This window comes from Callorhinchus milii, unplaced genomic scaffold (genome assembly GCF_018977255.1).
Source record: "Callorhinchus milii isolate IMCB2004 unplaced genomic scaffold, IMCB_Cmil_1.0 Scaffold7, whole genome shotgun sequence".
In the NCBI taxonomy this organism is placed as follows: Eukaryota; Metazoa; Chordata; class Chondrichthyes; order Chimaeriformes; family Callorhinchidae; genus Callorhinchus; species Callorhinchus milii.
The window spans coordinates 25591662-25618936 of record NW_024704748.1 but is presented as its reverse complement, the minus strand read 5'-3'; the positions used below and the strand labels follow the sequence as shown (position 1 = coordinate 25618936).

General features: G+C 41.0%; 1 protein-coding gene across 1 annotated transcript in view; it reads right to left on the bottom strand.

Moving 5' to 3' along the window:
* Positions 1-1981: 1981 nt before the first annotated feature.
* The window catches only part of plpp4 (phospholipid phosphatase 4), a 75433-nt gene continuing 50139 nt past the window's right edge, over positions 1982-27275 (bottom strand). The window contains exons 6-7 of the mRNA XM_007903892.2: positions 13368-13538; positions 1982-2707 (exon numbers count right to left, since the gene is read on the bottom strand). Of these exons, the coding sequence (XP_007902083.1) occupies positions 2508-2707; positions 13368-13538 (371 nt within the window). The 3' untranslated portion in view covers positions 1982-2507. The remainder of the gene's footprint in view (positions 2708-13367; positions 13539-27275) is intronic.

The following is a 27275-nucleotide window of genomic DNA, read 5'->3' as shown; positions in this document are numbered from 1 at the left end:
GCAGTGCCCTGGAATACTGCGTAGTTTCCCAGTATGAACACCCTCAGAAAACCAGTTGGTTAAATTATCATCAGCACAAGCAGGTAATAAATGCTCTTTGTTCTTTTGCGTGTGTTTCCTCGCTAAACGTTTTTAAATTTTACTTTTACCACCACCTATTTCATACTGCAACTTTTAGTTAGGATTCCTCCCCTTTGTCATAATAGCTTTTCAAATCAAAGGCAGCAGTGCGTTGTATTGCATTCAAACGCCATTGCTTGTGGAAGTGCTGTGCCACAGCTGTACGTTCATGTATTTGTGCAGAAAACTATTTACTTTCTTATGCAAACCCTTCCACACATCACAACGACTGAAACTGCCTCGCAAATCAGATTACTGCAAAACTATAAAAATCTTTTACTTTTGCAGGATGCGTGGGGTCGAGACGAAAACGACTCTGGTTTACACCTCAATTGGCTTTGTGATATATAGTCTTGTCAATTATCTCACTTTAGTAATTACGAGATACGCATGGTGCCTGGACATCCATTTCACAGAATGCAGATTGACTGGTGATAACAGCAAGAACCCGCTGGAGGGATTGACTGAAACCTATAATAATTACAATAAAATTGCTCCAGGCTTATGTACGAAAACCTTATAGATAAGCAGTCAAATTTCTACAGATGAGTAAGTTGATCTGGAATAAATGTAAGTTGGCACCCTCTTGTTANTTTTTTCTTCTTGGTCCTGCAGATATTAACATCAGATTCCTATACTTTATCCTCATACTGAAATTATTTTATACCAGATCTTATTCCTTGCTGTCCTTCAGAAGAGATACTCAGTCAATCCCAGAATTAAGTGCAACAGTGCGCTAATTGGAGATCCTACTATGGACTTGATCGAAAATATGACACCGATTTCAGAGTTAATGCACTCTAACTAAACAAATAGGGGGAGAAAGTTAAATAGGGCCTTTCATGTTGGGAGAATAATGATCCTTGCATTTGATATACGGCCTTATCATGTCGTCAAGATGTCTCAAAGCACTTCACAGGTTACATGTACTGTAAAATGATATGACTGTATTTTGTGGGCAAAATCGGCAGCCAATGAATTGATTTATGGTATAAGTCAAGAAATATTCAATCAAGAAAATATATTTTGTTAGCCAACCATAAAGGTTGGCCACCATTGATTTAAGGGGGAAAAAGAATTGGGATTCTAGAGAACGATTGCAGTACCCTAAGAGCCTCATTGCACAAAACACTTTGTAAATAATGGCCATAGTGGATTTCCTATTAGTGAGCCTGAGGTGGTGACAAATTTGAGGGAGTGGATCACCTAAATACTGGTTAGAACATTTGATTTAATTTTGTGAGATGGGAGCAGCAGAAAGTGAAAATCACAGATCCAAGAAAAGTAATTTATTTAAAGTAATGAGGGTTGAAATGAAACAATGAATGTGAACATCACTAACGAGTATACACACAAGTATATATATATTTATGTCATCTGCTTCCATTGGCCTTCTGGTAGCTTATTATTGAAGACGTTTGTGTGTNAAAAAAAATATTATTCTGCCTGACTACTCATTGTTTGCAGTAGCAATATTTATTACTGGTAAAGCAGCACAATTTCTGGCAGAATTAGGCCATCGAGCTTACCCAAGTGCTCCACTTAACCTACGTACCCATAACTTGCAAAGCTTTAAACGGTACCTTCTGCTGTTCGAAACATTTACCATATCCAGACCCTGCTTTGCCATTTGAATTCTGAAGACAGAAAACTAAGCCACTCTTTCAAACCAAGAACCTGACCAACACTGTACATTAATCTGCTTCCGTTGAATGCTGGTGGGAAAATAAACAAGCAAAGACTGGTGTTTTTTCTACAATGTCAATTTTAATGATGGATAACAACACCACATTTTCACTTGAGTCTAGAAAAATGGAATTTCAATACATTTGTTCAGATTAATACGTGTATCACATTCCCTGTCATTTGTAATTACATCTTCAGTGGAACCTTCTTTAATCGTTTCATACTATTCATTTCAATGCATTCATTATAGGTTTTAATTACATTTTAATCAAAGATTTTACATGGTAGTTTCATACTGTCCATTTAATTATATTTAATTAAAGCGTTCCTTTTCTAATATTCTGCCCAAAATCATTCCGTTATTTCAGTCTTGGACTGTGATTACTTCTGCCCGTTACATTTCATGCAAAAATCATTTTTTTTTTCTTATTCACTCTGCATTTAAAGTGCTTCACTGTTTACGCCTTGCTTAATATTTGATAAACCCTTTGACAGAAATCAATCTGTTATCTCGAAAGACATCTATGCATGACACGTTTGCAACAGCCCATTTCGCTTTGGGAGTAAAAAGAAATGAGTGTGTGAAGGACGAACATACATGGTAATGGGATGGACTTCCTTCGCTTCCTAAAGAGATTTTTTTTTTAACTTTTAAGTGGAATGTAAGAAGGGGCTAAGAGTTCGTGTGACAAGTGTATCAGTCATACAGGGCCTTCGTTTAAACCCTCCAGTGGCAGGCTGGTGGCTTTGTCTGGCGTTGAGATTTCTTCCCGCTCTGCTGGTGCCTGTACCATAAGGCTGACGTATGATCTGTGGCAATCTGTGTGGCTCACTGATGGATAATGCTGTCTGTAGGCAAGGTAGGCAAAAATGATGCCAATCAAAGCTCCAACCAAGGCATCTGCAACGAGGAAACAAAGCAAAAGACATCCACACATTACAGCTGGAAGTTCCCTCCCTTCCCTCCCCTCGCCCTGACCAGTTCCCCCCAATGCTCGGGTCCCGACCCAACTGTCCAGCGCCTTGGGACGTCCTCCCGACGTGGAAGGCGCTCTATAAATGCAATCTTCTTCTTGTTGTAACATCAGTGTTTTTTTTAATGGCAATTTAAGTTGTCCTTTACGCCAAATGACAAAACTATAACGTATAAGGTCATTCACTTTAGTCTGCTTAGTTACGTTTTTTTCAAGTACAGATTACACTTTGCACACAAAAAAAATCAATGTTTAAACCAGTGTTTCATTTAATGGTCGCACGTTTGATACATTATTTACGCAGGAGTTTTAAATAAGGCTTAAATGAACTAAAGCGGCGATTTGTATTATGGGAATGCGGGATAGAAAACTAATTACAGTGCGAAGCTGTAGCTCAGTGCGTTAACTGGTTCAAGATCATTTTTCTTCGGTTGAATCTTGCCATTCCCTGACATCATCAATACAATGTCGTTACATGGTTCGGAATTTTATAATTAAAAATGGCAGTTTTTTTATTGTACTTTGACCCCTTTTTTCCCCCTATTAGTTTAATGAACACTTTGGAATAAGGCTTTTGTTTTTGGTCGTTGTTTGGCTCCTCATGGTTTGGGGCCGATAGTTCGATTAACCTGCATCTCAGATTTTATTCAACTGTGTAATTTTGTGGGGCTAATGAGTTTTCCAGCTCTGGAGGAAAGAAGCAGGAATTGATTGTAGTTTAATCATCGCTGGGATCTCGTGTTCCAACTCAGAACATTACAGACCTTTCAGTGGCTGAGCCAAACTCTCGGTATCAACTTGCATCTTAAGGACATGTGTCCATTTTAGACCTAATGAGAACTCCGAGCATGAGGAGTGTATATAGTCATGGGGAGTGTATAAAGGAGCAAGAAATTAACTTTGAAGAAACAATGTGATCATCATAAACAGGTCCAGATACTGGACGTTAAAGTGGCTGAGCCCAAATCAAGGTTTAAACTAACAAGCGTGTGTCTCCTTAATGGAGGGTCATTTTCTATCCAAAAGGGTAGTATCTGTTGTGTTGAACGTGTAGCTTCTTAACTCTCCTCACCTGCTGTAGAACAGCAGCAGCAAAAACAAATTACATTGGGGGCTGGGCAATCAGAGATCTGCTCTGCTTGCATCTCGCAACTGATGGATCAACCCACCAACCCTGGGAATCAGCCTTTCCTGGACTAACCTCAGTGGCCTGAGGGTGGATGATAACTTCATGTCATGTAAGTTGCTCTTATTTCGCTCTTTTTGATTGAGAAAAGAAAGCACACAAAAATTACCTATCGTCAATGATTTTTTTTTTGCTTGTATTTAAACATTTCGGAGGGTTTCTTTGGGGGAAGAGTGGATGGTTGGGGGGGTGGGATCGGATTCCATTAGCTCATGTCGACTGGTAATCGTATCACATCTCTTCATTCCCCACCACCGATAGAGCTCCCGGTCTGGAGTTAATCCTTAAACAAGTTATTGATCCACTTGCAAAAGGTGATTGGATGCCAGCTGCGTTTGGCACAGAACCTGATTTGACCTTCGATAACCTCACAAGACGGGTGACAAGAACTGATGAAAATTGATTAGTTGCCTCAATCCTATTGCAAAATGCATCACTGTCAAACAAACTGAAATGTCACACAGCCAACTCAGTAACTCTGAGTTTTAAAGGTTTTTGAACCTTTGGAAAGGCAGTAGCTCAACTAATAATTAGGATGAGTGTGTGTGTGAGGGGGGTGGGGGGCAGAGAAGAGATCACTAATTAGCTTCCTGATTATAAGTTGGGTTGTTTGAGCTATTTTGCACTCCCTTTCCCAGCAAGTCCACTGATTCCAAGTTGTATAAAGACTAAAATAAAGTGGTTCCTGCGGACCATTATATTGTGAATGGAGTCTGTTAGTTTCATGTTTATAACAAAGTAAAACACTTTTAATTCACTTCTTCCTTTTTGTTTCTTTGTCCTCATCCTCCCAAAACAAAATACTCAGCCATAAAACATTGCTAATACGATTGTTAAATATAACTGCCTATAATAAGTAGCCCGAGCACCACGGATGGATGAATGCTCCTTTCTCATTTCATTAAGTTCTGTTTCCTCAGTGACTGAATCAAAACTGAATGCATCACAACATCAGACATCTCCATCACTTTGAGACCGGCATCAACTCTGCCAGTTTATTGGCAGTTTATTTATATCTCAAAGATATCAGCTTATTGCAGCCGCCAATTGTAGGAAAAAAGAACTTAAGAGGGGAAAAAATGAATAAAAGTATAAATTTTCCTATAAATACAGTTTCTACACCTTACAGTGATATAATTTGAGACGTCTTGACAATTTGAAAGACCCTATATCAGATGCAAGGAGTATTATTATCATATATAAATTGTAGGTTGTGTATTAAAACCTAAAAAAAAGGTACTGTTACTCGGTAACTGTAATATGTACTGCACAACTAGATAGAAATATGGCAAGACAAATTGGAGCTAAGAGACATGAGGGTGATAAAGGTTATGTTTCGTAACTGATTTGATGCGTTGGTTGTCACATCAATTTTGTTACAAAACATCGCTTCTTTAACCACAGTGTTTTCATACTCATAAAGGATATTAATTCTAATTTCACCCAATTCATATTTTATTTCATAAAGTATCCAGAATAAGAACCGACACTAATCGAAGCATTTCTCAGTCGTGTTGCCTCCATAAGGCCTGTGGAGTCCTGTAGCTCAGTGGTTAGAGCACTCGCTTTGCAAGCGAGAGACCTGAGTTCAATTCCAGGCAGAGGGCGAAACCTTGAGCAAGTTTCCTTACTCCACACAGAGCCTAATAATAATCCCTCCAAAAAAACAAAACAATAATAAAAATTGGTCATTTTTAATCCATGACTGTTTGTGGGACATTGCTGTGCGCAATTGGCTGCCGCGTTCGCCCACAAATATACAGTCAATTCACTTTACTGTATATTCTGTGAAGCACTTTGGGACGTCCTCCCGACGTGAAAAGCACTATATCAAATGCAAGGATTATTATTATAAAGCCATATGTCTCTGATCTCACTCCAAGTAAAAGTGTGGGTCAGCAAAAGCTACAGTCAATTCAGATTTTATTCCACACAATCAGAGAGCAATCGAGAGGAAAAAAATGGAACAATCTTTTCAATATCGGTTTATTTTTTGAAATTACGGCTTACATTTTGTTGGGGCAATTGGATTTTCGTAAACTAAAGTAGGAGAACTTTGTGTAGTATCAAAAAAAAACCTGGAAGAACAATCAAATATGAAGAGAGAGTGCAAACTGCCAGATCTTCTCATAGAATCATTGGCCCAAAAACTGCAACCTGTTGATTTGTTAATTAACTCTCGTGATAATTGTCACATCACTGAACAACATGACCAACCAGTCAGTTTATATCCAAAGACATCACCCGGTCTGCAACGACGACAACAGCAATAAATGACGTTTACACTGTGCCTTTCACATAAGGAGGACGTCCCAAGGCACTGGACAGTCAAGAGATTTGGACGCGAGCTGCGGGTTGGGATCAGGAGGGATGGAGGGCAGGGAGAGTAGGGTAGGAGGGTGACCAAAGGCGTGGTCAAAGAGGAGGGTCTTGAGACGGCCCTTGAAGGAGACGAGGGAGGGAGTGAGGCGAGGGGACTGCGGGATGGAGTTCCAAAGGATACACAGCTGTGTATTTCCTTAGCTGCTCCTGTCACAGTGATTATAATAGTAATCCTTGCATTTGATGTACCACCTATAATGTCAGAGCGCCTCAAAGTGCTTCACAGTGCATTCTTCTGTAAAGTGTGTGGTGAGTGTGTTTTTTGTAGGAGAAAGGGGCAGCCAGTTTTGTGCACAGCAATGTCCTGCAAAAAAAAAAGGCATGAAGTGAATGAATCCTCGTATCATACAGGGTGAGATCTTTTCTGCCTGAAACGATCAGATGAATAATTTGTCAATTTTTGAAAACTAATACACGAGGGACTGTTGAGTCAGGTTTCCGCATGGACTGTTACCTTTTTATGTTGCAATGTCCTGATTGCCCAGAAATAACAGGATCAACAACTTCCAGCGGTGAGCAACAACATTAATGCTTTTCCTGATTTAAAAAAAAATCAGGATGTATTGATCGTGGGAGAATCTCGAGAGGATGAATGGGTCCTTGAATCTTCTGAGGAAACATCGATGTGTCCCCTTCAATGCAGTCCTTGTTTTGTTTAATTAAGATTCAGCCAACCTTCAAGGTTTGAGTTTCGTAGTTTGCTTGTTACAGGGATGTAGGACATGTGCCAGGAGGACATTTTCCTGTCATCTCAGCTAGAAATAAGCACCAGAGAGACCAAGAACAGCCAAAATGTCTTTCACTAAATGAGAATACAAACACTAAAATGTCAGAGCGTTGCCAATTACATCTGGGGTCCAGAGTGGGTAGTAAAATAAGTTATTGTTATTGTTGATGTGCCCTAAATTGCATCAACACTTACTGCTTAAATATATCGACAATAAACAACAATTTGCATTTATATAGTGTCCTTCACGTAGGGTAAAGTCTTGGATCGCTTTACAGAGAGACAAGGTTGGACACCCTCCACACACAACCACAATTTGTGGCTTTACTTGATAAGCGTTCACCTTTTCTCTGTAAAACGTATGATTCTCTCCCGTGAAATTTGACAGCAGCATAGAAAAAGCTGTGCCCACGACGGGGTTGTGGAAGAGAGCTTTGTGTTACCTACTCGTGTGTTGCAATTGCAACAGATCTGTGTGCTAGTAAAGTGGCGCTGCTACACACAGCAGCTTTCACAGAAAGAGCTTTAACGCAGGCAGTTTGAAAAAGCATCCACATTGCCCTCTCAAAGAACCAAGATGCATTGGGCGGACAGGCAACTCAGTGTGCTGCAAATAGAAAATAATAATAATAATATAGAGATATAGAGATAATATGTGGGACACTGCTGTGCGCAATTGGCTGCTGCGTTTCGCCCACAAATATACAATCAATTCACTTTACAGTCTACTCTGCAAGGATTACTATTATTATAACCTCTCACTCCTCATCGCATCACATCGGGTCACTTAGGAAACTAACGGTTGATTTTGGAACGATTTCTGCGAGCTAAGTGGTGGCTGAGCAGAATTCTATAACCAGGTTATCAGTATTTTAATGTTATTAAAGAGCCATTAACGTGTTTTGGTTTTTAATATTATTGAACGACATACAATAGACCTTCCAAAGACTTCAACGGGAAGTGAAGCAGCAGAACAGAGCTGCTCCTGCAATAATCTACTTTAGGATCACTCTTCCCAAGACGCTATCCAGCAGGAAGGGAGTTATATAAGTGCAAGTTGTTATATAAAAAAAAGTGTAAATTAACAGCAAACTTTTCTAATATTCATGCCTCCGGAATAAAAACTAAAATAATGATTATGTGGCAGAGTATGAGTATTCTCCATCGCTAGAGTGTGGTGCAGTCGGATGCGAAAGAGCTGAAAATTCAGGTAATGCATGCAGTTGCTTGAAGGTGGCTTTTGACTCTGAGAAAAGATGAACAGACAGTTTCTATTGTAATGGTTTTCTGAAGGATCCTGGAATGTAACAAATGGTACTCATTCAAAATCAAGGGCGTTCAGAATTCAATTCGTTTTAAATTCTTAACACAACAAATCAGAGTTTGCGAATGAATGGATGTTTGTTTGAGCTTTAGCTGCTTTCCACATCACATAACCACGGGCGACATTCCATCCTGAGAGTCCAGCAGAGGAATGGAAGATACTTATCAGCTCAAGTTACGATCAGATAGAGCAATTGTAGCTTATTGAAGTGGCAGGTTTATGCTGACTGACAGAAGGCTCAAGGTCTTGTGTTTAAGGTAGTAAAAGTGTGATCAAACAACAACCTTGAGTTCATTGATCTCAGCCAAAGCCTCCAATGAATGCAGTTATAATAATAATTATCCTTGCATTTGCTGATGTGCCTTATCATTCGTCAAGACACCTGAAAGAGCTTCAAAGGATATACTGTAAAGTGGAGTGACTGTGGATCTGGTGGATGAAACACGGCAGCCAGTTGCGCACAGCAGCGTCCAGTAACTCTCCCAGTAACAATCCTGCCTCCTCCGATTTAAACAGCAGCATTGATGAAATCCCAAATTGGGCACATCTGCATGAACCTGAGCGTTTCAAATGTGAGCTCATTTCCAATGCCTTTAACAGCCTCACAGGAATGAAGGAATATAGGAGCTGGAGAGGGCTATTTGGCCTCATTATTCAAACGATTACAAATACCTAATTGGCGCAAAACAGGGCAGCGGTGAACTGGAAAGTGAAACTAAATGGTTGCTCAAAGATGCTGACAAAACGAACAGAAGAATCGTAATTAGCTTGGCACACTGCACTCTCAGAAAGATCGTTGAGTGATTAAAAATCGTAAACGTTAGCTGCTTAATGCCACCAGCCGCATTTATTTTCTGTCAGCTGAATTTCTTAATATTTGATCTTAAAAAAAAATGTTTGGGTCATAATCGGTCACCTGGGGCTGCTTTGAAGATATCTAGCATAACAGCTGACTTCCAGCTCTGTGTCCGCCGGTTTATCTTTTTCTCCCATTCTAAGTGCCTCGGTGGCTTTTTCTGTGCTCATTGTTGGAGCGATAAAAATACAAACACAATTCTCTGAAGCCAGTGGCTCGCTCCAACCCAACCTGCTATTGTGCGAATCATATACGTGTCAGTTGCGGGTAAATGCTTTGAATGGGGCTGTCTGTATTCCACTTGCATCAGTGTGAAGCTACAGCAGAATATTGAGAGCTTCCCAGCCACTGGCCGATTTCAATTCAAAGCATCCTTAACAAAACAACCTTGCATCCACGGGCAATCATGCCAGTAAATACTACTATTGATCATTGCAATGGGTGATTACCAGCCTGTGTTTTCAAAGGAAATCAGGCCACAACAGCTCCTGCCATCCAAAACATTTCAGTGCGATAATTCAACCTCACTGGTACTCAACCAGTGATAATAATTTGGATGTGCCACAATGCACTGAATGCTTTTCAGAACCGATAGTGAAATTCTCTTACGCTTGCCTCACATATTATTGTATGAACGCATCTTGTCAAAGATTTCACTGTACTGTCCCTCACATCTGCCTCTGTGTCCTTTGTTTGCATCTGTGGTCAAATGCAGAGGCAGAGATTGATGTATTTGTGGAGTCCTGCAGCTCAGTGGTTAGAGCACTCGTCTTGCAAGCGAGACACCTGGGTTCAATTCCAGGCAGAGCGATACCCTGGGCAAGTTTCCTTACTCCACACGCCTGATAATAATCCCTCTAAAACAATAATACATTGGTCATTTTCATTCCACGACTGTTTGTGGGACACTGCTGCACAAATATACAGTCAATTCATTTTACAGTCTGTTCTGTGAAGCGCTTTGAGACGCCAAGAAGACATGAAAAGCGCTATATCAAAAGCAAGGATTATTATTATTATTCGATTTATTTTAAGGTGGTGCGGGGGGGGGGGGTGTGGGTGATGCGAATTCCAATTCCATAAAACTTCATTTGTTTTTTTCTTTAACAAACAACAAAATGACATGTGTAAAGCGCTTTTTACGTCGGGAGGACGTCCCAAGGCGCTGGACAGTCAGAGATAGGGACCCGAGCTGAGGGGTCGGGGTGGGGGAGAGAGAAGGGCAGGGGAGGGTAGCAGGAAGATCAAAAGCATGTTCGAAGAGGAGGGTCTTGAGATGGGTCTTGAAGGTGGCGAGGGAGAGGGGGAGGCGGAGGAACTGCGGGATGGAGTTCCAGAGGGTGGAGGCAGAGTGGCGGAAGGTCCGCCCGCCAATAGTGGGGACGTGACGCAGGCCGGAGCCCGCACAGCCCGCAGCAACGTACAACTCGACCTCATGCAAAAAGCAACACCTGAGAGTGCTTTGCACAATAATGTTTGCTGAACGAGGCGGTTAAACTGCTCCGGCAACACTGAAACAACAACTTGCATTTACACCGCGCCCCTCGTGCAGAGTAGCGTGCCGGAGCGCTCGACAGTGGCGGAGCACGACACCAAACCATGAGGGTGGGGGGGATGGAGGCGGGAGAGGTGACCGTAGGCACAGTTGAACAGGAAGGACTTCAGGCGCGACTTGAAGATGGGGAAGGAAGGGGCAAGGCGGAGGGATAGAGGACGAGCGCTCCAGAGTTTCGCAGTGGCTGAAACAATCTCTATGTCTGTAAAATTGTACAGGCAAAGTTGCTTCAAATTAATCAGGATTAACGTCTGGACGCAGACGTTTCTGGCTGCCTGGGGAAGGTCTGTACAGCCCAGAGATAAGAGAAGGGTTTGACACGCTGCCCACCCTCAAAATATTATCTGGCATTGCTCAAGTCAGAAGGAGGTGTTGTTTAGCTTGCGGCCTCTGGATATGGTAATCAGAGGCTCTGGGGCAGTGCTCTCTGGGGTCAATTCTGGAATATAAATATGATATGATTTAGGGTATGAAGCTTACTCATGACAAAGCACTGTTTTTCTCAATAAAGATAATAGCTTTGGGATACAGTGAGACAGGGTATATCCTGGGCCCCAATACGCTATTGAGACAGCTTTGGGTTGGTTCTGTATTCCTGGGATTTGACACTATTTTCTTCTTAAAGTGCATTAGTTCAGCCATCCACAGCATTCCTTCCACGGCAAGAGTGCTACATCACTCTGCGGATCAGAGATAATCTCAAACCTGGTTCTGATTTGTTACAAAATCGGGCAAACGAGATGCAGATTGAGGCCACACGCTGATAATAAGACGGAGTACAATCGAGACGTGAGTTGAAAGAGGCTCTGAAGGCTATGAGTGATGTGAGTTTAATGTTGTGGAAGTCGTCTCTTGGTAGCATGATATTAAAGTCCGGCAAATGACAGATATAAAGGCTCATCAGCAACAGATATCACGCTGAGAGAGCAGGGTAAGCACTCCCACACTGCCTGCAAGTACAATTTGCCTCACATTTCTTATTCATGTGCCATCTCTGCACCATGACTGCCCTAAATGTCCACATAACAGAGCCTACCTTAGGCCAGAGTTGTATTTATCAACATAACATCAAACTCATGAGTGAACACTTTATTTACTGAGACAGAAGAAAGGGCCTGTCAACGCAGCCACATTTTTGGAACAAAGTTTTGGTGATGGTGAGGGCTCTCTGTCAGCGTTCATGCAATGTAATGCTTATATTGCCTTAGACTTTTAGAGTAAATGACCCATTTTTAAAGAGAGAGGATCATCAGAATCCCGTTTACATATTAGTTACAAAGATGTAAAATGTTTAATGCACGCACATACATGCAAACGCAAACACACACACACACAGTTATAACATGAGCAGAATCTTTGGCCGATTTTTGCTATCCCTAACACTGAGGCCAAATGTAATGCCCTCCCAATCATTCCTTGGACCTTCCAGATCAGTATGGTTCTGGAGAGGAGGGTTAATGATCAAAGAAATGTTGGAGAACACTTTTAAATTAAAACTTAATCTGAAATGTTTGCACGATTCTATGAGATCTTAAAATTTTCAGACAAAGTGTTCTTCAATGCAAAGTCCCCCCACCCACCGCCTGGTTAAGCATTAACCTCCTGTGCATTGGGTAAAACTGGACCCTTATTATAATAATAATAATCCTTGCATTTGATATAGCGCCTTATCACGTCTTCGAGACGTCTCAAAGCGCTTCGCAGAATATACTGTAAAGTGAATTGACTGTATATTTTGGGGGCGAAACGCGGCAGCCAATTGCACACAGCAGCGTCCCACAAACAGTCGTGGATTGAGTGACAAAATTAGTATTATTTATTTAAGGGATTATTACCACCGAAAAGCGATCGACTGACAACCGGACTCTTACTTACTGCCAGATAAACAGGGGCATGTGTATGGAGTAAGGAAACTCGCCCAATGTTTCATTTCGCCTCGCCTGGGAATCAAACTGATGGCTCTCCTTTGTGAGGCAAGTGCTCTAACCACTGAGCTACGGGACTCCATGTGCAAGAGATTCAAATTCCCCTCCCCTCCAAATGTGCTGACTTACTGAAGTCATGAATCCCTGAATGAGGTTAGCAACTAGGTAAGTAATCCCCGACATCAAACATGTGCCTAAGTGTTTAAACCAGTGACTCTTGTCACCTTCCCCCAAGACCTGAAGAAATGACCTTTCTTCATTACAGAAGCTGTTAAAATGTGACTCATTCCTCCGCAGTTACTGATCTGCAGATTTCAATTCAGCGAAAGCCAGGGCTTGTATTTTTTCAGCCTCGTGTCAATATTGATACGAACCGTGAGGATTTATCTTTTTGCTAATATACAGGAGCTGGCTCGTGGTGCCAAATTCCCTGGACCTCCCCTTTCCTTTGTGGAAACAGCAGAAGATGAATGAAAGTGCAAACATTGTGCAATCAGGCCATTAAATCTCATCATGTAAAGCTCATGGGTCACATAAAGGAGTAACGCATTGAGGTTGTCACTCGAAAGTGTTCTTCAGTTCAGACAAGCATGACCAAAGAACATGAAGGCAGGGGATGTTTGACAGCTCACCTTGCCAGTGATGTTTGTAATCACATGTCCTAGACAAAGCGATCATCACGGCACAGTACAGAGGAAGGATGGCAGCACACAGTCTCCAGCTCTTTCCTTGGCCAATGTGTGTGAAGCAGTGTAGCTTCCCAGCCAAGTAGAAGGCAGTGAAACCCAGACCCGAGAAAGCAACTGGGGAAAGGAAAGAGAAGAAAAGGTCAATGAATGTTAATGAGTTTTTGTTTCATATTCACCTGCGATTTTACTCTGATTTTTATATTTACGTTTGCTAAATGCCTGTGAATATCTGTGAGCATTCAGTGAGATTCTAGAGGGATATTCTGGCCAGCGCAGGATACAATCACTCATTCACCAAGGTCAACAATCTCACCGACAATCGGTAAATCGCTGCTGAAAATTCCTTTGAACCAGTTTTCCTGTTTGTTTGGGAATACATTTCTCGTGTTATATCTTTAGCTGACAGAATTTGGTGAAATAAACTTTTCGTTGGATGCAGCGCCTTGCACGACAGGAAAATGTCTCAAAGTGCTTCTTCGGATTTACTGTAAAGTGCAGTGACTGTGTATTTTGTAGGTGAACACAGCAGTGCTACCAATTCAGCAACGCCAAAACTTTCCAAGCTTACCAGAGGTGGGATTATTATTAATCATAGCATTGCAGCTAATATACAAAAGTAAACTTCGCATCACCTGGTTTGCCTTTGCCCCAATGTTTCACAGGATCTCTGAGAGATTTGTTAGTGAAAATATGTGAAGATGCTCCTGCATTATTTATGCTCTGCTTCTGCTCTGCCTCAGTGAACAACCCTGCTTTGAAGTCATCTAACAATAGGAAAAAGCTGCCGCACTAATAGAATCCTGCAGGTGAATTAAAGCTTTGTAGTTAAAGCTTTCTAAGACAGACAATCAAAAGTATAATCATCCTTCTCGGCTTTTATCATCACGATTTTTTGGGGTGCGCGGTAGGGGTATAAATAAGTATAAATATTTAATCGTAAAAAACAGTACATTTTTAGAACCATAGAAATTTACGGCTTATGAGAAGGTATTTCGATCAATTATGCCTGTGCTGGCATATATTTCAGCTATTGAAGAATTTCATCCTTGGTTAGACTGCTCATGTCCAGAGTTCTGTAGTGCTCTATGCACGTCAAGAGAATAGTCTACATATCAAACAAAATGCAGACTCAGTTTACGGGGAGGAGATTGATGTGTTTGATTGATATATTTTACTCAGTCCGTAACGATTTGACCTCTTCTATGTGAACTGAAACCAACGTTGGGGCAAAATAAAGGCAAAACACTGCAGGATCCTGGAAATCTGAAATAAAAACCGAAGTCCCTGGAAACGCTCAGCAGATCAGGAGAGAGAAAGTGAGTTAACATTTCAGGTCGATGACCTTTCGTCAGAGCTGTTCTGAGTGTTCCCAGTAACTTCTGTTTTTTGTTGGGGGCTAATTACTTCTCCTGAAAATGCTACATGTCTCATTTTTGTTCGTTTCATACGATATCTCTGGACTTGCGCAAATGTATTCAGAGAAGCATAGAATTATACAGCACAAAAGGAGGCCATTCGGCCCATTGAAAAGAACTACCCTAAAATAACAATAATAAATTGGTCACTTCAATCCACGACTGTTTGTGGGACATTGCTGTGCGCAATTGGCTGCCGCGTTCGCCCACAAATATACAGTCAATTCGCTTTACAGTGTGTTCTGTGAAGCGCTTTGGGACGTCCTCCCGACGTGAAAAGCGCTATATCAAATGCAAGGATTATTATTATTATATCAAATGCAAGGATTATTATTATTATTATTACCCAAATCAAACCCACTCACCCGCTCCCTCTCCATAGCCCAGTAAACTTGTCCACGCCAAATAATTATTTAGTCGCTTCGATTGGGCACTCACTGGTTGATTTGAAACTGATGAAACATGTGAGAATGATAAAAGGTCCACAAAACTCTCAATGCAGGGGTGACAAATGCCAAATTTCGCAATTCCGCAACTGATTCTCTAATGATCTAATGTGTAAAGACACTGGTTTCTATTCACAAGGTGACAGTTTAGGATCTTTTTTCCTGTAAAAAAAAATAAAAGGGAGAAAACCAGGGGACAAATGTAACAAAGAAAATAGGTGTTTTGAGTGAAATTGGATTTATTTTGGAAAATCCGCTTAGAGTATGCATTTAGAAACCCACTTCACTGCATTGTGAGTGCACAGGCAATGCAATGTATGTACGGGTAAGTTTATTCTTGGAAGCACATTTTTGTGCATATCCCTGGAATCAATGTTGCAGGGAAGCAGGTTTCAGCGGGAAATTCAGGTGAAATCTACTCAAGTTGTAATATTTCGAGATAAATAATTGCCATTTACAAACCCGACAGTGCAAAGGTAAGGCCGAGCAAAATAACCATCTCAAAGTTTACTTACTTTAAACCCACGTTCTTGATTTAATCTTAAATATTTATATGTTTATATCCTGTGAAGCGCTTTGAGACGTCTTGAAGGCGTGGTAAGGCGCTACACCAAATGCAAGGATTAATATTATTATTAAATAGTTTCCTTTCATCGCATTATTCTAAAAACCTGGATGATGTCCCTCTCCATTGAACCATAGAAATGTACGGCACGGAAGGAGGTCAATAGATCCAATTTTTCATATTGGTGTTTGCCCCTCCGAGAAGCCATTTATCCTAATCCCATAAAATAATATCTGGGGATACAGTTTGGGACACAACATCTCAAGCCAGGATGGTGGAAGGTGAATTAGATGGAACTTGGTCTTCTTCCGCCGACAAATTCTTATGCTTTTATGTTCTTCCGAAACATTGAATGTTTAATTGCCATTGAGACGTGTCTAAGATCAAGTACCAGGGCTGCCTATCAGACTTTCTCATTGATCTCAGTTGGTTGAACTCTGCCAGCGTCTAATACATAGCAGGAATGCCATACAGAGTGAGAATTTCTGCATCTCAGAGGGAAAGACTAAATGACCCAGAGTGACTTGCCTCTTTGAATTGCATTTCCCGCTGTCTCATCATGCAAGTCCTTGGCAATGACTTTGCAGTGTCTCATGCTGGTTCGTAAGTCAGGCAGATTGGAGCAAAATAAATAGTTCACTGAAATATCATAGAATTATACAGCATATTCGGCCCATCGTGTCTGTGCCAGCTCTTTGAAAAAAGCTATCCAAATCAATCCCACTCCCCCGCTCTCTTCCCATAGTCCTAGTAAACTAGTCCTCCCCAAATAATTATCTAAATAAATTTCTTAAAAGCACTTCATTAAAGAATATTTAGCTAAAATTATTAATTTGCAACAGGATCCTGTGGAAGATCACATTTTTTAATTATAAACTTACATAATGTACTATAAATATAGTCTTTACTTTGATTTCAGTTCAAATAATCGTTTGAATGGTGAATTGTCTCTGGAGCTTTCTAAAGAGTATCCTGTCTCCTGGGAGCTGTGAAAAGGATCATCTGTAAGTTTTGAATGATCTGAAGCAGTAATACTGGAAAGCGTGCCCTAATTCATGTTAAATTTAATTCTTTGATCTTAGGTTGTGATTTTACTTTCCGTGCAGAAATACTAAAAAGCTCGAACAAAATCTATACAAGGTAAGACGCAACCCTTTCTGCTTGATCACACGGAAATAAACCTATAAGCCCGGGAATTTGAATGGAAATAAAAAAAGCCACAAAGGAAAAAAATAAGTAAAGAATACTGTACAATGGATCCATTTAACTGAGGGCTACTTCAGATTTACATTCAGACCAGCTGAAAGCAGTAATTTATGAAGAGGAAGTGTACTCCTGATTTGTCCAGATGGGACCAGCTAGTTGGCACAAGTAAATTCATCTGACCAAATGGATTTAACTGGCAGCAAGGCAAAGGCTGCTTCTACTAGGATTATTGATATTCATGTCTTATGTCGGCTTGCTTCTGCAGAATTTTTAATGGTTTTATTCAACAATTAACTACTGTACTACACATGTGTCGTTTATTCACCGGGGAAGGTGGCTGGCTTCATCTGCAGAGAATCGAGACATCTGTGCAAACAGCTCTGCGTGCCAGACACCTTCTCTCACCCTTTTTACACAGATTTATTCACTTACTATTGATCTGCGCGGAGATGTCACAACAGTGTCATTCCGGGAATCTACAGCAGACAAATCTTCGCTGATAGAAGCGTGAATGAAATAATAAAAGTCATCACTACATACAGAATTCAAAGTGATGGTTATTGGGAGCATTATGGCCTTGATAAGTAGGATCATGAATGTCTATGGGAAAAGATCACAGCCTTTGAACGTTCAATCTGTGGTCCACTTCAACACAGTAGAGTTGCCCTTGGTGCTTTGCTATCAAGCTTAACGGTAGGAATCTTCAGGGAGAAGAAGTGCTGGGAAAGGGAGAAGAGTTCAGCGTCACTGCACAGACACTTCATTCTGACTGATCAGCAGGTCAGTGTGTAATGTTAGAGGGCAGTGAACTGGTGTACACTGTGATTTTTATTCATCTAGTTGATCAAATGCAATTACATATAGGGGCTAAATAACTGCGTTTTTGTTTCAACCTCTACTGGAGTCCTGTAGCTCAGTGGTTAGAGCACTCGCTCGCAAGCGAGAGGACCTGGGTTCGATTCCCGGGCAGGGGGCGAAACCTTGGGCAAGTTTCCCTACTCCACACGCCTCTGTTTACCCGGCAGGAAGCAGGAACCCGGTTGTTAGTCGATCTGATAGTGCTGCTGTTCTGCTTCCTGCCTTCAAGCCTAAAAAGGTAATCTGGACTGCACTGGAACGGAACAGAATTCCGGATGTTTAAATTGATTTACAATATTTCCTCCTCACCAACATCATTCCTACCATCTCCCCGCAACCTGAGAGCTCTTGTAAACCAGCATTTTATAAACGATTTTTTTTGAGGAATGATCCTAATTTTTGGGGACCCAAATGTTATTTATTTAGCATTTAACGACGACAGCAACAACAATTTGCATTTATATAGGGCCCTTCATGTGGGGTAGCGTCCCAGAGTGCTTGACAATGGCGAAGTCTGAGCCCGAGCCAGGGGGAGAGGGTGGGGGAGTGGGGGTTGACCCCCATCTCTGCGGCTGACATCGCCAAGAGGGAGCTCGTAGACAATTTAACAATGACTGGTCGATAAAATTAGATGGCAGGACATTTTACAGTCCCCAGGAGTTTTTCTGAGCTGTGAAATAAGACTGATTAAAAGGAGGAAATTAATTTTTCTTTTAACTGGATTAACATGAGTAATTGTCACTTTCCTTTAGAAGTATAATAAAGTTTCCTGATCCAATCATCATTCAACTAATACGATCCTCTTAATCAGTTTACTATAGTGCACGTGTATAACTGCCAAGGTTTCATTTGATAATAATAATCTTTGCATTTGATACAGCGCCTGATCATGTCTTCGAGACGTCTCAAAGTGCTTCACAGAATACACTGTAAAGTGAATTGACTGTATGTTTTGTGGGCAAAATGGAGCAGTCAATTGCGCACTTTTGTCCTGTTGATCAAGATCAACAGCGCAAAGGTCAAGAAGAGAGTGTGTGGGGCAAGTGGATAAAGTTTATTTCCAATGTCTGGTGAAGTGAAAAAGTGGGGATACAAAATATTGTTTATTGTAAAGTGAGGGATTCTTGGCCACAGATTAGCACTCAAACCAATTTATTTTTACATTTTAACCAATTTTACCATATAGTTCTTGCAAAGCAGCTTAAGTTAGCGGTTATTATTCTCTTTATTACAAGAAACGATTGCACATATACATTGAATCTGTCTATCTGTCTGCCATTGCCCTATGAGACCTGCCCCTGGCTTATTGGATAGGCAGCCTTCAAAAGGTTTGCAGAACAAGTTTTGAATAAACCTAAACCGAAATCTGGATTTATTCAAATCCTCGCTTCGCAGTAAAACGTTGTTCAATATTTTGACACTCTCTTTTTCGTTTCATCTGATAGTAAATAAAAAACCTCTTTGTCCATTGGAACAAAACTCAAATCACCCTCAGGAATCATTGTCCCAATTTCTCATTCTGCAGCGAATGCTCTTTTGAGTTTCAAGTTATAATAAGATAATCCTTTTATCTGATATACCCACCTTTCATACCTGGAGGACGTCTCAAAGCACTTCACGGGATTTTCCCATCAGGTGCTGTGACTGTGTGTTTTGTAGGTGAACACTACAACCAATTTGCACACAGCAATGTCCAACAAACAGCCACAAAGTGAATGGCCAAATTTACACTGTAAGATCCTGGAACGGGTGAAGGCTATTTCAGGAATTGATTTGGTTTGTTTTCTAATGATTATTTTACTCTACTTATTTTACATGATTATTTTATACTTATTTTAGATGACTTTTTTTTTGCTCTACTTCAGCACCAATTTTGATAATGACTACATTTATCCTGAACAAAGTGACAAGCTCTCTTTCTGTGCTACAGAGGTAACAATTGACCTATTCTGTAACAGTAATTAAACTCAAAAGATTTGGTTGCACAATCCATTTATCATACGGATTTTCAATTTACCCAGTGATTATCAGTACAGTTACTTCATTGAATGTAATGAATGTTATTTTTTTCCCCCCGAACTGAGAGATGAAATGGTAATTGAGGAGTCACGGTCATGGAGTGAAGCATAAGTAATTTATGTAGATTAAGCAGTAATAAAAGAAGTGCAGAATTCAGTGCAAAATGTTAGTAAGTAGGTATGATAATATGAGGGGGCGGGAAGGAGAGGAAAAAAAAGAGCGTGTGATGTGATTGCTACCACTTAATGATCATCAAGCGAACAGAAAATAGGTCCATTGTGTTTTGGTCGGCCAGGTTTCCGACACACACACACACGCACCACCCTTAAATGTATCCACATCAAAGTGAGAGTTCCCTATGTGAACGCTACCTACACCAGGAAATATATCATTTTATTCTGGAAAGGAAATGTGCACACTCTCCCCACCGGGACGCAATCTGCTTACCTAATTTTGGAAAGTATTGGATGCAGGTGCTCAGGGGCGAAGGCTTTAAGACCCCAAAGTGTGTGCTACCAAGTGAGTGTGTGGACCAGGTGAGGACAGGATCAGCTGCTATACTTTACAATGGTAAAACACACAGACCACTGACATTTACTGTCCACAGAATGGGAATCAGATGATAAAATCCCCCAGGTAATCTTTGCACACATAAACAACAACAACAAAATTACATTTGTAAAGCACCTTTCACTTTGGGAGGACGTCTCAAGGCGCTAAACAGTTAGGACCCGAGCGTGGGGGTCGGCAGGGTTGGGGGGTGAGGGAGAGCAGAGAGGGCGGCTGAAGGCATGGTCGACGAGAAGGGTCTTGAGACGTGCCTTGAAGGAAGTAGGGGAGGGAGCAAGGCGAAGGGATTGTGGGATGGAGTCCCAAAGGGTGGGGGTAGAGAGGCTGAAAGCCTGGCCACTGATGGTAGGTGACAATAAAGGCAATGAGTACTTCACATCGCCCAGTCCATCCCTTCAACCCCAGAAGGAGTGCAACTCTTCTAATGTGTCTCTGGATTCCTGCCTCATCAATATAAATTACATTATTAGATCCATAAAAGCCTGCATGTGCTCTGATTAAATAAGTGAGAATGTTATTAGTTCTCAGTCCCTCCAGGCTAGCACTGAGAAATGACACTGCGATGATGAATGGGAAGTATTATAATGCTAAAACAATTAATTTTCGGGGCAAATATTTGTTTCATAATCGTGACATTTGCAATGAGCTTAAAACTATGTCTTTGCCTTGTGTCTCCTGCGGTTTGGAAGCAGACACCTGTCAGGCAGATGGATGCGAATGGAAAGTCAACGGAATGAAAGCTGATCCAGTAACTGAGCGTGTTTGAGGTTTTTTTTCCCCACTTTTTTTAAAAAGAGTAATGGAGTTCTTGCCTCTTGTTACATTTCTGTTCTCTGGAGAACTACGTTTAATCTGTCGGAAACCGTTCTGCTTTCAGCCCTTGCCAGCCCTGGGTGTGAGGGTTACTTTTAAACATCTCTTCCCTGGGTTAAGTCAAATTAAAATAATAGTAATAATAATTTGGTCACTCAATCCACGACTGTTTGTGGGGCATTGCTGTGCGCAGTTGGCTGCCGTGTTTCGCCCACAAATATACAGTCAATTCACTTTACAGTGTGTTCTGTGAAGCGCTTCGGGACGTCCTCCCGACGTGAAAAGCGCTATATCAAATGCAAGGATTATTATTATTATTATTATTATATCAAATGCAATATGTCGTTCCTGGGAACAAGGGGCGAGAACGTTCGTATGATATAAGTCATCATTTGGAGTAGGCTTAAATACATGGATAAGGTTGCTACATTTATTGCGCTGATGAATTTCATAGGTAAGAACTTCAATTCCATAGTCATCATAGTCATCAATTGAAACAGAAATGGAATCTTGTTGTTGTTGTTGTTGAAACATTGAAGCTGAGGTGTTCTGAAAACCAGCCAAAAAAATAGTCTGGAGTTCTGTGCATCTCTTTGAATGCAGCCTAATGTACATCCCTCTCAATTATTTAATCCTGTTATCCGTACGTCTGGCAATGCAAGTCTTCCCTACATAAATTAAATCTTTTGCTGTTTGTGAATCTTTCTGTGTTACTGTGGGATTCAGGGTGATTTGCAGTCTGTAACACAACAGAGGATGAGCGTCTCGTCTGCACTACAGAATGGTTTCTCTAAACCCCCCCACTAGTCACACACCATCAAATGTGTCAATGATAAGGTCCGTTTCCTGTATATTCAAAGGGACTCTATTATTATACCTGGAATCTTGCTCGACAGAAATTAGCACAGAAATGGTGAGGCAGTTTTGAACGTATCAACACAGTGATAATTCCCCTGGCTGTGGTACGATAACCCTAAATCAGACCTGCTTCTGACAATTTCTGTCTTGCATAATAAATCACCCTGTACTCCTCATGGTGCTATTAACAGCCTTGCGGCATTCGAAATGTGACTTGAGAAACGTTCGGCTTCTCCAGTACATGAGATTCATGCAAACGGCCTTTTATCTGTGCTGGTGGAAGCCTGCTGGCTCTCGCAGGGAATACGCTCAAAGTTTTCTAAAGTTTGGATCTGAATTTTTTTAATTGTCGAGAGATTTTAAAAATCGCATTCATCTTCTCAACATGACGGTGTTAGTAATAAAGGTAAGAGATGGCGCACAGAGGAGGCAATATCAGAGAGTAGGGCTCAACCGTGGCAGACAAAAGATTAAACCCATAGCAAATTGCTGCTTGAATATGTTGGTGAGATTTCACTGCAGCAAGTTAGAGCATATTGATTGGCGCTGTGATATTTACATGTCAGATAAGTTTGGCCCCAAATATAGCCAACTTTCATTGAGTGAAACAAGTAATAAAATACAATATTCCTATTAATAATGAATCTATTATTTGCTTCTGGTGAATTGCCAGTGCTCCAGTGATTTAGTCCATGATGAACAATGGAATGTGCTCAACGTATTGGAAGCCAAGGACCTAACAATTAAGTGAGGCATATATGTGGATGAACTAGAGGTCAGTATATTCATTCACTGCCCAATGAAAATTAGATCATCTCAAAGTGCAACACGTTAGAGGACATTATTTTCTCTTAATATTGCTTTGTTATGTTGATAGACTGATCAGTATGCAAGAGGACCGAACATGTACCGAATGCCCTCCCTCTGTGCTGTATAATTCTGTGATTCTACGATCTGCTGATGTGGCAGTGTGTTTGTGTCCACATTAATTGGTGGTTTAGTACAGAGGAGCTTTCTACATTTCTCTGGCAGTCTTTCATGCTGCCCTGGGAGATAAGGCTTCAATGTAAACATAAGCTTTAAGAATACAATAAACTTGTGATGACTCAACTCTGGATTAACTTATCACTATCACTTAAATCATCAAGCTGTCAATATCCCAGTGGCATTTATTAATGTATTTATACATTTGCCTAACTTGCCATTTCTGATAATTCATCGCTGAACCCTTTTTCCCTTTGGATTAATGAGTTATCTGGAATTTACCGTATCTTGATATTTAGGAGCTTTGAAGCTAAAGTCCAACGCCCAATAACTTAGCTGCTAAATTCTAATAATCAGCAATTTCACTTGGCAAAATAATCTCAAGCGCTGGAAGATAATAATAATAATGCTTATATTTGATATTGCGCCTTTCAGGTCAGTTGGCCAAAGTGATTCACAGGATATACTGTAAAGTGTGGTGACTGTACATTTTGTGAACCAATGCGGCAGCCAATTTGCACACAGAAATGAATCACAAACAGTAATGAAGTGAATTTTATTTTATTTGGGGGATTGTTGGCCAGGACTCTAGGAGGAAACTCCTTTTCTCGATTAGTGCCATGAACACACAGAGTCAGGACCTTGGTTCAAAGTCTCATTCGTGCAGTGATAAAGAAGTCTATCCTTCCTCTGCATATATTCTATGAACAAGTTAAACCCAAACCCAATTCTAGAACTGGCCTCTCTGTTGAAACAATCAGCACTCAGTGAAAAATTGCCACTCGGTGACTGAATCTGCTTTGACATTATTACTTGACCGTTTGTCAAGGCATGAAACATTAGAGTGTGCACAGGCAGAAAATCACATCAACACAATAATTAAGGATCGTGATAGACTAAATTAGATCCAGTAATGATTTGGGACCTAAAATATCAGAATTGTAAACAGATGCAATTGTGGCTCAATTGAAGTGAGGTTAAATAGTGCTCGAACAACAAGAACAACAAAATTACATTTGTATAGCGCCTTTCACCTCGGGGGTGAAGTCCCAAGGCACTGGACAATCAGTGGTTGGATGGCTTACATGATAGCAGTCTTGACAGCAGCTATCAGGCAGGAGTGGTGGGTTTAAGGAAGGAGGAGAAACCTGGACATTGAATAATGATCCGTACGTTCACAGTAAGAAATAGTGGAGGTTTATCAGAACAGCAGGAGCAGGTTGAAGACCTGAAATTTCTCACAGGTTTGAAAACAACAGAAAAATGAATTCAGGAACAAGTGAATCAGATGCCATACCAAGGTATGCAGATCCCTGATTGTCCAGCACCTTGGGAGGTCCTCCTGATGTGAAAGGCGCTGTACAAATATAATTTGTTGTTGTTGTATGTGCAGATATATTGCATCCATTGAGGTTGCTCGGCAACTTAAGACACAATTAGCAGCGGTTTGAGCCTCACTGCTTGACCCTGGACTTGGATCTAATGAGATACGTTACACTGACTTTTTAAGTTGCTTGAATCAGATTCTGGCAAATCTTTCTGTTGAGGGGCTGAATTTTTTTCCCTGGCAATAAGTAATCGTTAGAAAGTGACAGACACATCACAGGTTATTGCCTGGGCAACATTTGAAAGCAGTGACATTGGATTTACTGCCCTTAATGGCCATGCACAGTATGATTCTATCCCAAGACATTAATAGTCTTGTGATAGTTATGAGCATTATTATTATTGAAGAATGCTTGTCGCTTGCTTTTGATTTATTTGACTTAAAAGCGCTGACCTAATGTCCATTGCTCAGGAGTCCTGTAGCTCAGTGCTCAAAGCACTCGCCTTGCAAGCGAGCGACCTGGGTTCGATTCCCGGCAGGGTGAAACCTTGGGCAAGTTTCCTTACTCCACACGCCTGATAATAATCCCTCAAGAAACAAAACCAATAATAATTTGGTCACTGCCACATTTCGCCCACATATATACAGTCAATTCACTCTACAGTATATTCTGTGAAGCGCTTTGAGACGTCTAAAAGACGTGATAAGGCGCTCTATCAGATGCAAGGATTATGATTATTATTATTGCTGACTTTCCAATGCGTGTTTTCATTGGTGCAAAACTTTCTTCCTTCTGGCCTTTAACCAAGCTTCGACAAACTTAACATTTTCCTCTCTTCTGCCTAAAGGACTCTGTGACTTTAGTTTCTGAGGGGTAGCCCACTGAGAGCAGTTTGAAGCGCACACTAGAGTTCATCAACACCTCTGTTTACGCATTTCTACATCTTTGCTAAGAATTAACAACTGCATGAATGACTTTCCCCATTGTGCACGTTAACACAAGTATGAATAGATCCAGGCATAATAAAACACTCCTCTCCTCAGGGCTACTCTTTTGAATTGACTTCATCATCCCAGAGACGATCCTTTTGCTTTTGAAGACCGCATGATAATTATATGGCTCAGTGCAGGATTCTAATAGAACCACGCTGGGTTTCAGGAAGCAGTAATAAAATCTCTCATTTTTCATACACTGTCTTCTTTATATTAAGCTTCTTCGGACCGTGCAAGACAAACTACTAATTATTTTCAATTTTAGGCGTACTCTGTCATTTGGTGTAGCTGATAAATTATGAAATATAATGACAAAAATATTCCTTGCATTTGATATAGTATTCCTCCCTCCATAGGCTTCAGATCATCCAGAACTCTGCAGCCTGTGTCCTCTCCCGCACCACCATTGGCGGGCGGGCCTTCAGTCACTCTGCCCCCACCCTCTGGAACTCCATCCCACAGTCCCTCTGCCCCCACCTACCCCCGCCCTTCCCTCGCCTCCTTCAAGACTCATTTCAAGAACCTCCTCTTCGACCGTGCTTTTGGTCTCCCTCCTTCCCCCCACTGCCCTTCACCCTCTCCAATCCCAACCCCCAGCTCAGGTGCGAAACACTGACTGTCCAGCACTTTGGGATGTCCTCCCAACATAAAAGGCGCTATACAAATGTAATTGTGTTGTTGTTGTTGTTAGTACTTAGAATGATGAGAGAAAGTGATTCTGAGAGCTTCACAATGTTTCGGTAAAGTGTAGTGACTGTATATTTGTAGCTGAATGTGGCAGCCAATACGCACAGAGCAAAGTTCCATTAACAGCCAGGAAATGTGACCAACTTGGGGTTGTTGGGAAGGACAACAAGAGAAACTCCTTTCTCTTTTCAATTAGTGCCACCAGAATAGGCTAATAAATAGGATTTTGGTTTAACGTCTTATCTGAAGGACAGTACCTCCAACAGTTTCAGCCTAAACTATCAACGAAAAGTCCCAACATGGGGTTCAAGCCAACAACCTTTGTCGTCCACAAATATTAACCATAATTGGTTCTTGAGCCATAACTAACTGTCTAAGTAATGTGATGCACATAGCTATCCAAATTCCATAGGAATCCTATATAACTGTCAGATTTTGAACTATCCAGAGGGTCCTACAATTTGCCTTACAAATTCTCAATCATATCTGAATAAAAGCCTCCAGAATTCTATTTTTGAGGAAAAGATTCCATAAAAACATTTATTTATCTTTCAGGGGCAGTAAAATGCATAATGCTTATTTAGAACAACATTGTCGGCCTCTCTCGGATTAATGAGACCTTAATCCATCCATTCTAAAGGAGTTTTCTCCATGCCGTTCTATGATAAACTGCAGGTCTCGTGAGTCAATTTTCAATTTACAAATAATCCAGGCAGAAGGGGAACATTGGTACTGGGTAGAAGCCGCAACAACATTATGTTTTTTGCAAGGGTTCCAACAGTTCTGTTCCTGTTCTGAATCTGTCTCTTTAACATCTGCAAGTCAGATGGAGTCTTGTAGCTTATTGGTTAAGACAATTCACCTCGCAAGCGAGAGGAATCAAGTTTGATTCCTGGGCAGGGGCAATTTATCGCCTCTGTTTACCTAGCAGTAAGTAGGTACCCGGTTGTTAGTCGATCAGCGGATCGCTTTTCAAGGGGGTTATTCCCTTTCCAAAGAATAATAATAATTGGATCATTCAATCCAGGACTGTTTGTGTGTGTGTTGTGCTCCATAACTGTCGAGAGCTCTGGGATGCTATCCTGCATTAGGGGCACTATATAACTGCAA